Source organism: Ranitomeya imitator, chromosome 5 (assembly GCF_032444005.1).
Source record: "Ranitomeya imitator isolate aRanImi1 chromosome 5, aRanImi1.pri, whole genome shotgun sequence".
NCBI classification, from domain to species: Eukaryota; Metazoa; Chordata; class Amphibia; order Anura; family Dendrobatidae; genus Ranitomeya; species Ranitomeya imitator.
The window spans coordinates 113,171,100-113,183,835 of NC_091286.1; the positions used below are offsets into that span (position 1 = coordinate 113,171,100).

The 12,736-nt window shown below is 49.9% G+C and overlaps 1 protein-coding gene across 4 annotated transcripts in view; it reads right to left on the reverse strand.

Moving 5' to 3' along the window:
* The window catches only part of CEBPZOS (CEBPZ opposite strand), a 67,891-nt gene that overhangs the window by 48,171 nt on the left and 6,984 nt on the right, over positions 1 to 12,736 (reverse strand). For all 4 annotated transcript variants that reach the window (XM_069769094.1, XM_069769096.1, XM_069769095.1 and 1 more), the window contains exon 3: positions 11,292 to 11,336. In XM_069769094.1, coding sequence (XP_069625195.1) covers positions 11,292 to 11,336 — 45 coding nt within the window. The remainder of the gene's footprint in view (positions 1 to 11,291; positions 11,337 to 12,736) is intronic.

Genomic DNA, 12,736 nt, shown 5'->3' on the forward strand with positions numbered 1-12,736 from the left:
CCGCCCTGGTCCCAAAGAGACGGTTGTAGAGGACCAGCTGGGGTTGTTACAAAAATATCGGGTCCAAACTTGTTGCTGTTGGTTCCGAAATGGTCAAATAGGCCTCTACTGGGGAAGAAACTTACTGTTCCCTCCAGTAGCGTCGGAGATTAGTTGATCACGCTTTTCTCCAAATAAGTGACCGCTCTGATAGGGCAGAGAGGTTAAGGACTTTTTGGTAGCAAAATTCGCACACAAGTCTCTGAGCCATAGCGCCCTCCTATTGGTGATGGTGTTTGCTGCTTGTGAAGTGCAGTTAGCCGCATCTAAAGAAGAGGACACTACGAAATCCCCAGCCCAAGATATCTGGATAGCGAGGCATGCCACCTCAGGCGGGAGGTTAGTTTCCTGAATGGCTGTGGACAAGGCCTCAGCCCAATAGACCATAGCCTTAGCCACCCAGGTTGCAGCAAAGGATGGAAAGAGCGCAGCTCCAGAGGCCTCAAAGTCTGACCGAGCAAGATTGTAAATTTGGTGGTCACCAGCATTTTTGACTGCTGAGCTATCGGACAAGGGTAAAAGAGTTTTAGATGTTTAGCTGCGATACGGGAGGATCCACTGGGGGGGGGGACTGTAACCAATCCTTTCTTAAAGAAGGAGCAAAGGGATATTTAGACTCTTCTGCCCTGTGAGGCGCTTGTCCGGTCGATCCCCATGTCTCTCAACGATGTCCTTAAACTCGGGGTGGTTGGCAAGACACGGCGTGATCTGGGATAGATATGGGTTCCTCGTCCACCCTCAGAGCCTTGTTGACTGACTCAATAAGGGAATCAACTGTCTCCTGATAATTCTGCGAGTCCTGATCTGAGGACGCATCAGATTCATATTCTGAATCATGTTCGCTACCAACCCCTGGAGAGGGGAAGCGAGAAGCCAAACTTAAGGAGGCTGAAGCACGAGAATGGTCGGGGGACGTGCCATGTGTCCTTTTTCTAGAAGCATGAGCACTTTTTGATAAAGCAAGACCCCTGCTGGATGATGAATCTTGTCTGTTGGAAGGGTTTTTCGCAACTGACACCCTGACTTGAGGAGGGGTCCCGGAGAGAGTCTATTGCCTTAGCCAGAGAAGCCATAGACCGTGAAAGGGAAGTAGCCCACTCAGGGGGACTAGGTTTGCTAGGGTCGGTAGCAGTGGCGGGTGGCTCCTGGGCAGATACCGGGTCACAGGCTGTGCAGAATGCAGTATTCGGGGCAAAGATACCTTGCAAGTGGTACATGAGGCAAGAAACACAGTATGTCTTTTGTTAGCCTTTTTTGGATGCTTTAGGTTGAGACATAGTGTACCCTGGCGTCCCTTGGAAAAGAGAGAGAGAGGGAGGATGTACATGGAGAGAAAGGGTTAAGCTATGATTCTGCAGCTTACCCAGGTCCTGTGTCTTGAGCACCCAGGGGAAATGTCCCTGCCGGTGACCAGGCTCCCAGAGGTGCAGAAAGATGGCCGCCGACTTAAGGAAGGTGCTTCTTGTTTGGAACAAGAAGCGCCAGAATTCAAGCACGGCGCCACCACCGGTAGGCGGGGCCATAAAAAATGCGGCCTATCCCGGCTAGAAGCCGGGGACTAAATTTCTGGAGCCGGGTTAAATTGCGGGCCGTGGTCGTTCACGGCAGCGCCCGCCGAGCCTGCAGCCTATCCCGGCTAGAAGCCGGGGACTAAATTTTTGGAGCCGAGTGAAAGTGCGGGCCGCAGTTGTTCACTGCAGCGCCGGCAAGCCTGCCAGAAGCTGGGGAGGAACCGGAACCCCGGCGCCGCTGGGGGGGGCAAACTAAGAGGGGCTGTAACGGTGTACAAAACACCACCGGACACAGACACCTCCCCCTCCCCGGGACCCCCCTTCTCTGTACCCAGATGGAGCCTCTTCTACCAGCTGCAGTCTTACTCACGGAGTGCCAGGAGATGTAGCAGAGCTGAAACTGAGGTTCACTCTCAATCCACCACCCCCATAGACAAAGGAGGTGGAGAGAGCCTTTCTGCAACCTTCCATCATCCACTTAATATAAGTGGTGATGCAGTGGGGGCTGTACGGACGCCAATGGAGGGCCTCTGTACATCCAGTGGGTTCACTCCCATAGGATGGGACAGGGCAAGTTGTCCAGCTATAGGCCTGGTTCCAGGAGAGGGTACATAGAGGCGACACTATGTGCTCGCCCGTTGCTGGTGTAGGGAGATCGGGACCCGAAGGAACCGTTGCCCCTAAAGAGAGCTCAAGTATGGCATCCCACGTCGCAGGAGAGGGTACGGGGAGGCCACACTCCGTGTTCTCGCCTGTTGATGAGTCGGGGGGGAGAGTAGAACCTTGAAAGGATCCATCGCCTCCTTCACTCCATTAAGCAAAAATAAAAAAGGAAAATAAAAACATTGGGGTCTGAAAACCAGACCCAAGTGCCTCCTATAGACACTAAGCAAGAACTGGTTCACTTAGAGCCAGCAGGAGGGTGTTTACTGCAGGGGAGGAGTTAATCTTTCTATATTCACTTAGCGTCCTCCTAGTGGCAGCAGCATAACACCCATGGTCCTGTGTCCCCCAATGAAGTGTAGGAGAAAAGCAAATTTTTTTTTATAATATATATATATATATATATATATATATATATATATATATATACACACACACACACAGTACAGACCCAAAGTCTGGACACACCTTCTCATTTAAAGATTTTTCTGTATTTTCATGACTATGAAACTTGTAAATTCACACTGAAGGCATCAAAACTATGAATTAACACATGTGGAATTGTATACTTAACAAAAAAGTGTGACACAACTGAAATTATGTCTCATATTCTAGGCTCTTCAAAGTAGCCACCCCAAACCATCTCGATTGGGTTCAGGTCTGGTGACTGTGGAGGCCAGGTCATCTGGCGTAGCACCCCATCACTCTCCTTCCTGGTCAAATAGCCCTTACACAGCCTGGAGGTGTGTTTGGGGTCATTGTCCTGTTGAAAAATAAATGATGGTCCAACTAAACGCAAACCGGATGGAATAGCATGCCGCTGCAAGATGCTGTGGTAGCCATGCTGGTTCAGTATGCCTTCAATTTGGAATAAATCCCCAACAGTGTCACCAGCAAAGCCCCCCCACACCATCACACCTCCTCCTCCATGCTTCACGGTGGGAACCAGGCATTTAGAGTCCATCCATTCACCTTTTCTGCGTCGCACAAAGACACGGTGGTTGAAACCAAAGATCTCAAATTTGGACTCATCAGCCAAAGCACAGATTTCAACTGGTCTAATGTCCATTACTTGTGTTCTTTAGCCCAAATAAGTCTCTTCTGCTTGTTTCCTGTCCTTAGCAGTGGTTTCCTAGCAGCTATTTTACCATGAAGGCCTGCTGCACAAAGTCTCCTCTTAACAGTTGTTGTAGAGATGTGTCTGCTGCTAGAACTCTGTGTGGCATTGACCTGGTCTCTAATCTGAGCTGCTGTTAACCTGCGATTTCTGAGGATGGTGACTCGGATAAACTTATCCTCAGAAGCAGAGGTGACTCTTGGTCTTCCTTTCCTGGGGCGGTCCTCATGTGAGCCAGTTTCTTTGTAGCGCTTGATAGTTTTTGCAACTGCACTTGGGGACACTTTCAAAGTTTTCCCAATTTTTTGGACTGACTGACCTTCATTTCTTAAAGTAATCATGGCCACTCGTTTTTCTTTACTTAGCTGCTTTTTTCTTGCCATAATACAAATTCTAACAGTCTATTCAGTAGGACTATCAGCTGTGTATCCACCAGACTTCTGCACAACACAACTGATGGTCCCAACCCCATTTATAAGGCAAGAAATCCCACTTATTAAACCTGACAGGGCACACCTGTGAAGTGAAAACCATTTCTGGTAACTACCTCTTGAAGCTCATCAAGAGAATGCCAAGAGTGTGCAAAGCAGTCATCAGAGGAAAAGGTGGCTACTTTGAAGAACCTAGAATATAAGACATGTTTTCAGTTGTTTCACACTTTTTTGTTATTTATATAATTCCAAATGGTTTACTTTGTAGACTTGATGCCTTCAGTGTGAACTTACCATTTTCATAGTCATGAAAATACAGAAAAAACTTTAAATGAGAAGGTGTGTCCAAACTTTTGCTCTTTACTGTATATATATATATATATATATATATATATATATATAATATGACTGTAATGAAATTAAGCAACAATTGGAAAAACAGGATTTTTGGTTGCTTACCGTAAAATCTGTTTCTCTGAGCCTTCATTGGGGGACACAGGAACCATAGGGTGTATGCTGCTGCCACTAGGAGGCTGACACTATGCAAATAAAAAAGTTAGCTCCTCCTCTGCAGTGTACACCCCACCGACAGGAAGTAGGATCTTCAGTTAGTGAGAAAGCAGTAGGAGAAGCAACGTGTAAAAGAGAAATAATAATAATAATAATACACTTTATATAGCGCCAACAAATGCCGCAGCGCTCCACAGATTAACAGTTTCAAACACTCAAAGAGTGTTCAAAGAACTCAAACGTAAACAGTATAACACAATAAACAGAGCTGTTCAACTTGGGAGGGTGCTGTGTCCCCCAATGAAGGCTCAGAGAAACAGATTTTACGGTAAGCAACCAAAAATCCTGTTTTCTCCATCGCCTTTCATTGGGGACACAGGAACCATGGGACGTCCTAAAGCAGTCCCTGGGGTGGGAAAAACAGGCTTCCATCAGGTCAGAGGACTCACCACTGCCGCCTGCAGGATCCTTCTGCCCAGGCTGGCGTCCGCCGAAGCATAGGTATGCACCTTGTAAAATTTGGCGAACATGTGGATGGAAGACAAAGTTGCCGCTTTGCAAAGCTGTAGGACGGAAGCCCTGTGGTGCACCACCCAGGAGGCGCCGACTGCCCGGGTAGAGTGAGCCTTGATCCCAGGAGGGGGCACTCTGTTCTTGACCCGGTAAGCCTCCAGAATTGCCGTTCTGATCCAGCGGGCAATAGTCACCTTAGAAGCCAGTTGGCCTCTGCGCGTGCCATCAGGAATGACGAAGAGAGAACCTGTCTTCCGGAAAGTGGACGTTCTATCCAGGTAGATCCTCACTGCCGTGACGAGTTCCAGCTTTTTCAACGATCGCTCCAGAGGATGAGTCGGAGCTGGGCAAAAGGAAGGTAGAACGACGTCCTCGTTGGAGGTGGAAACCACCTTAGGAAGGAAAGAAGGAGGAGGTCTGAGGACCACCTTGTCCTGGTGAATGACCAAGAACGGAGGTCGGCAAGAAAGGGCCGCCAATTCGGAAACGCGCGGATAGAAGTGATGGCCACAAAAAAAGGCCACCTTCCAAGATAGGGAGATTCCCCTGTCAGTTCTGAGAGGCTCAAATGGGGAAACCTCAGAACGTCCAGTACCATGTTTAAAACCCCATGAATCCACAGGGGCCCTATACGGAGGGACAGCATGGGCTGCTCCTTGAAGGCAGGTCTTAACCTGTGGCCGAGAAGCTAAAGTCTTCTGAAAAAGGATGGGAAGCTCAGAAATCTGGCCCTTGAGGGAACTCCGGGCAAGGCCCAAATCCAGTCCTGCCTAGAGGAAGGCCAAGATGGAAGGCAGGGAAAAGGACATAGATGGGTACGATAGTAGAGTCTGGGAAAACGAAGGCTTCCGAGCCTGGATCATGGTGAGAATCACCTAGTCCGAAAGGCCAGACGCTCTTAGAACAGCGGACTCAACAGCCACGCCGTTAAACTGAACGACCGAGAATTTGGGTGGCAGATCGGACCCCGAGACAGCAGATCGGGACTGTCTGGAAGGCACCAGGGGGCGTCCGCGAGAAGATTGACGATCTCCGCAAACCAAGCTCTCCTGGGCCAATCCGGGGCGATCAGAATGACCGGCACCCCTCCGCCTTGATCCCTTTCAACGGCTTGGGAAGCAAGGGAAGAATGGGAATAGATAGGGGAGCACGAACTGCGACCAAGGAATGGCCAGAGCGTCGATGCCCACTGCGAGAGGGTCGCGAGACCAGGAAACGAACACCATGTTCATTCGGGACGCCATGAGGTCCACGTCCGGAGTCCCCCATCGAAGACCAGGCTGATGTAAGAACCCCTGATGCAAGGACCATTTCCTTGCCGAGAGGCCCTCGCGGTTGAGGAAGTTGGCGGCTCAATTGTCGACACCGGGGATAAGCACTGCGGATATCACCGGAACCATTGCCTCTGCCCGGAGGAGGATTTTGGATACCTCGGCCAAGGAACTCAGTGTCTCCCCCGATGGTTGATATGCCACCTCCGTGGCGGTGTCCGCCGAGATTCGGATAGGTAGACCCCTGAGAATCCTTTCCCAGTGGCGAAGGGAGAGAAAGATGGCCCGAATCTCAAGCACATTGATCGGCCAAGAAGACTCCTGCGCCGACCAACGACCCTGAACAGTCAGGTGGCGAAACACCACGCCTTAGCCGAGCAGGCTGACGTCCATCTTCACCACCTTGCCAGAAAACTGGAAGGAAGGACCTGCCCTGGGAGATGAGAGGTGACGTCAGCCACCAGTTGAGGGACCGATTGACCCGGGGAGAGAGATGGATTGGTCGATCCAGGGACAAGACAGACCTGTCCCACTGTGACAGGATGGCCTGCTGAAGAGGACGTGAATGAAATAGGGCAAAGGGTGTCGCTTCCAATGTTGCTACCATCCTCCCCAGGACCTTCATGGCCGATCGGAAAGAGGGAAGCCGAGGACCCTGGAGCAAGTGTACGTCCCGACGAAGGACGGATCTCTTACCCTCGGGAAAGGAAGACTTTGAACTGACGAGTGTCGAAGAGCATGCCCAGAAAAAAAGGAGGCGCTGCGAGGGAACAAGACAGGATTTCTTCTTGTCGACAAACCACCCTAAACGGCTAGTGTCGAGGACGATGGAGGCTCTCGCGAGCCTGAGAAAAAGGACGGAGCCTTGATGAGGATGCCGTCGAGGTACGGAAAAGGTACCAGTCCCCTGACCCTCAAGATGGCTATCAGTGCCGCCCTGATCTTCGTGAAAACCCTGGGAGCAGTTGCGAGACCGAACGGCAGGGCGACAAACTGAAAAGGGTCCTGGAGCACCGCAAAGCCCAGGAATCCATGATGTCCTGGAATATCGGGACATGGAGGTAGGCGTCTTGAATATCTATGGAACACAGAAATTCTTGAGCCTCCATGGAAGCAATTACTGAATGAAAGGATTCCATCCTGAGGAGTCTCAGATGAATTCTCCTGTTCAGCAATTTGAGATCCAGAATGGGATGAACCTTGCCTTCTTTTATCGGTCACACAAAGGATTAGAGTAGAAACCTGTGAACCGTGCTTCTTCTGGGACGGGAAAAATTACCCCCGGCTTTGAGAAGAGAAGCAATGGTTGCGAAGAAACCCGGAACTAGAGCGGGGTCTCTTGGAGGTCGGGATTCAAAGAAACGATCCCAGGGTCGTGAAACGAACTCTATCTTGTATCCCGAGGATACAACTTCCCTGACCCCTGTGCCCTCTACTGAGGAGATCCAGAAGTCCCTGAGGAAGAGGAGACAGCCGCCCAGCCTGGGAAGTGGGCTGAGGTCTAGACGAGAGTTATGCCGAGGTGGATCTTCCAGTCCTAGACCTGGAGGATATACCTTGGGAGTAGCGAGAACGCCAGGAAGGAGTGGGTCTAAAAAAATACCCTGTTCTTCTCTGGACGTGCCTGTGGCCTTTGCTGCGTGAACCCTGAAAAAGGTCGGCTGGTAAGTGACTTTTTGGAAGACAAATCCGCCTGCCGGGCCTTGAGCCAATGGTCCGACGGGAGGGAACAGCATTGCTGGAAGCCTGAGTCGCACAAGACGCGGCATCCAGGGAAGCGGAGGCCAGGTATTCACCTACAAGAGAAATCTGGCTAGCAAGCTCAGCTAGCTGTCCGGGTGGAGCCCCGTCCGGGATGCCCTGACGGAGCTGTTTGGCCCATTTGGATACTTCGCAAAGGATTCTATGATTATCATTAGAATCCTTCAGAGATGCTCCGCCAGCTAGAGAAAGGACAGTGTTGGTCTCTCGACAGCCTGGAAACCCGAGGATCCACCGAGGGGGAAGTCCAATTAGCGGTGAGCTCCGGAGAAAAGAGATAAAACGCCAGGGCGCTTTCCTCTCTGAAAGCGTCTGGCCGGATTCTCTCCTTCTCTCGTCATGATTTCCTCTAAATCAGGGTGAGGAGCGAAAACCTTTGAAGGTGGTTTAGCCCGTCTAAACGAAACCGCCTGGTCTGCGGGTTCCGTAGCGGAATCTTTGATGCCACAGGTCTGATTTATCGCTCCAATGAGGTACTCAACCATATCCCTCATGGATTTGGTTCAAATCCAGCGCCGAAATATCCTACGAAGGCGCATCAGAGAAAGCCTCGCCTGACGCAGGGGAGGACCGTGGGGAAGCCGACCGCAGGAAGGACCGTGGGGCGAAATGGAATGGGAAAAGGACTCAGACCAGCGTTCCTGTCTGGACCTTTTGCGACCTATAACGGAAGGCTCAGACGGAGTCTCCTGCGACCCGTTGGCTACTGCGGGAGTCTGCAGGGGCAACCTATCAACCACAGACACAAGGGTTTTAGACACCCGTGTTAGATCCGCTATGGATTGTGATAGAGAGGACACCCAGGCTGGAGTGGAGTTTTCGCTCTGTAGCGGAACAGCGGGAGGGTCCTGGGAGGGGGTTGCTACACGTCTGACAGAGAGCAGAAATACCAGAAGGTTAGGGGCCAGAAGGGCAGAGGAGTGTCGGTCTGCAGAGCAGAGCTACTCACGACAGGCGGAGCGATCTTCGGACGGAAAAGCTGCATAGCTGCCCAGAGGAGGATCTTGATAAGGATCATCGCTGATGTGCATCTTCTAACACAGAAAAGCAAACAGACAGCAGACTTCTGGGACACTGCTGTTTGGCCCCTTCAGTCCGGGACCAGCTGCAGCCGCAAGAAGTGGGGCAAGGCGTTCCTGGCGCCGAAAAACAAACTTGGGGGCACAGGAGAAAGTGGGCGGGGCTAACCGCCGTGTCAGTACCGCCTGCTGTGTCCCCCAATGCACCGAAATGAACCAGTCGGGCGGGAGAAAAGCCCGCCCGATGGAGAGAAGGAAGTGGGCGGAGTCGCGGCCGGAAGTAGGCCCCGGGAGAAGCCGGGGCCTAAAATAGAAGTCGGCGACCGCCGGAGAGGGCCGCGGCGACGGTGGAAGTGCAGCCAGGAAGCGGCGCGGCCGCCCACAGACAGAAAGGAGCGCAGCCGCAGGAAAAGGCAGCGCGGCTGCCTGCAGGCCCCACAGAAAAGCGCGGTCGCCGGTGGAAAACGGCGCGGCTGTGTGCGCGCCAGAAAGGGAGAAGCGGCCGCTGCAAAAAGACAGCGCGGGTGCCAGTAGGGCCACCGCGCCACCCAGAGCAAGGAGCAGCCGCAGCAAAAAGGGGGCTGTGCGGCTGCCTAGACAGTGCAGCGCGGCCGCCAACAGAGTTGAGCGGCCGCAGTAAAATTAAGCGCGGCTGCCAGAAGGGCCGCCGCGCCACTCGGGTACAGGAGCGGCCGCAGCAAAAAGGGGCTGTGCGGCTGCAGAGACGGTGCGGGGGAAGCAGCGCGGCCGCCATGCGAAGGGGCGGCCGCCGTAAAAATCAGCGCGGCGGCCAGAAGGGCCTCCGCGCCACACGGGAACAGGAGCGGCCGCAGCAAAAAGGGTAATGCGGTCGCCCAGATAGTGGGACCCAAAGGGCCGCCACGTGAAGGAGAAACGACTTCTCCCATGTCACCCCGAGAAGGACCCAGAGGAAGGGGAGCAGGAATACTCACCTAAACATCCCACGCCGTCTGTTACTAACCTCAAACCGGTGAAGGTATCAGACGTCCAGGGAGCTGATGGACGTCCTCGTCTCCTCCAACCGACAGGCTCTGGTGGGCGAGTGGGTGGGGGACGGAGCCAGGGCCGGACTTCTAAGCACGCTTGTGTGCTAGGATCTTGGTCCTGGTGTGGGATCTATGAGGATACGGGGTGGCAGTACACGCCGTACTCATAGTCCGCTTGTGGGACTACAGGTGTGACTGCTCACCCTGTATCCCTCCGGAAAAACCTGAAAGAAAACGACGCACATTGAGGTAGATAAGGGTCTAATGAAAGACCCGTGTCCACCTCCTACTGACACTAAGCTAAACTGGAGATCCTACTTCCTGTCGGTGGGGTGTACACTGCAGAGGAGGAGCTAACTTTTTTATTTGCATAGTGTCAGCCTCCTAGTGGCAGCAGCATACACCCTATGGTTCCTGTGTCCCCCAATGAAAGGCGATGGAGAAATTGTATTTCTTTCCCCCCAGAATTAATGATAACCGAATGTGCTCGGATAAGGAGTTATCAGAGCATGCTCATGTGCTACCTGATTGTCTTCGGCATCCTCAATAAGTATGTTCCAGCGGCTGCATGTTTCAGTTAGCACACAAGGATGCTTGGATAACACCTTATCTGAGCATGTTCGCTCATCGCTATTCAGAATCACTGGACTTGGAATATTTTACCATAGTTCAGTACACTTTATGTGAACATGAATGGCGTCAGTTAAAACTAAAACTCGTCCCGCAGAATGCTGACCCTCACATGTATACTGCAATACAATAAAATATAGTCAAAATGACACTTCTATGAAGCCCAGCCACAGAATGACAAAGACGACATGAATAACAACCCATCAGCTGCTCTGTGATCAGGTAGCAGGCGGGCCAGTGGTAGCTGGTGCACCCAAGAGTGTGTCATTCATCAGTAATTGACAACAGAATTTAAATGGTTAAACAGCTGTGATCAGAGCTAGCTCCAGTTGCTTCAGTTACACCAAGATGCTGGCTACATACCACAGCCGGAATTTCCAAGGACGATGCCACTTTACATACCGGCAACAGACATGTGATGTACTGTTACATGTTGTTAAAGGGTTAACCCATAAAGGGTTAATCCATACCTGCATTAACTTGTGCTCTCTGTCTTTTAAAGGAGGTTGTGTGACCACTGCAGCCAATCACTGTGCCACCACCGATACCAATATATAACTGCAGTGGTCACGTACCGCCCAAGTAGGAAAATGTGAAGCTGCCTACTTTTCGCCCTGCCAGGAGACTGAAGGAGGAAGCAAGCAGCAATACAGAGGAATAGCCGGGGTCCCTCTGGTGAAGACATGTCTGTATTTTTCCTTTTGGGACCACCATGGGTCCATTTTTGAAATAAGAAAGGGTGTCTAATTCCCTTAATATTATTTAGTATATTACTGGATAGTATTTATTCTAAAAAATATATATATAAATAATAGTTACCTTCTAAAACGGAAGGAAATCTTCTGTTCATTGTATGCCGGAAATCTGACAGAGGAGAACACAAGATTAAATAGATGGTATAAAATCTGCAGAAATACATGAAGACCCTCAGTCATATGGCCGTATATAAATGTCTGCAGAAGGTGGCATAAACGATGATTTTATGAAAAATAATAGTTTTCTTTTTTTAAATCTATTATATAATTTGTATATTTGACTAGTCTTTCTAGTCTGTTTCTTGGGCAGCATGGTGGCTCAGTGGTCCTGGATTCAAATCCCACCAAGGACAACATCTGCAAGGAGTTTGTATGTTCTCCCCATGTTTGTGTGGGTTTCCTCCGGGTTCTCCGGTTTCCTCCCACATTCCAAAGACATACTGATAGGGAGTCTAGATTGTGAGCCCCAATGGAAAGAGTAATGATAATGTCTGTAAAGCGCTGTGAAATATGATGGCGTTATATAAATATATTATAAATACATTTTCATATATGCCAAAGTAGCACAAAATAGTCCACTGTATTCAGGAGGTTAAATGTGGGGAGAGGTAGGAACACACCAGACACTCAGGTATGGGTCCATTGAATTCTTTCATCTCTCCTATTAACCAAAGGCATAAAATGGTTTTGTGTAGGTTTTAGGCCACGTGCATACATTCAGTATTTGGTCAGAATTTTACCTCAGCATTTGTAAGCCAAAACCAGGAGAGGAACAGTATAATAGAAACATGTCACCACTTCTGTATATTTCACCCACTGGTTTTGGCTTACAAATACTGAGGTAAAAAACTGACCAAATACTGATAGTGTGCTTAGGCTGGAGTCATACTAGCATTTAAAATTTTTTGTCATGCTAGTACAATGCGATTTTTAGCAAGTACCACTCGTCTGAGATGAGTATGCAATGCGTTAACATCTGCTTTTATATACAGTAATTCTCTGTCATGTCAAGCTAGTTTACTAACTAATAAAAAAATATTATATACAGGTATAGATAGATGATAGAGGTCATTGAGATATACAGCTCTGGCAAAAATTAAGTGACCACCAAACCCTGCCATCGACAGCCCAATCTCCAGATCTGAACCCCATTGAAAACCTCAGGAGTGTAATCAAGAGGATGATGGATAGTCACAAGCCATCAAAGAAGAACTGCTTACATTTTTGCACCAGAATCAGTGTGAAAGACTGGTGGAAAGAATGCCAAGACGCATGAAAGCTGTGATTAAGAATCATGGTTATTCCACAAAATATTGATTTCTGAACTCTCCCTGAGTTAAAACATTAGTATTGTTCTTTCTAAATGATTATGAACTTGCTTTCTTTGCATTATGTGAGGTCTGAAAGCACTTTTTTTTGTTTTGTTTTTTTAAATTTTGACCATTTCTCCTTTTCAGAAAAAACCCCCAAAATATATTGCTTGGAAATTCGGAGACGTGTTGTCAGAAG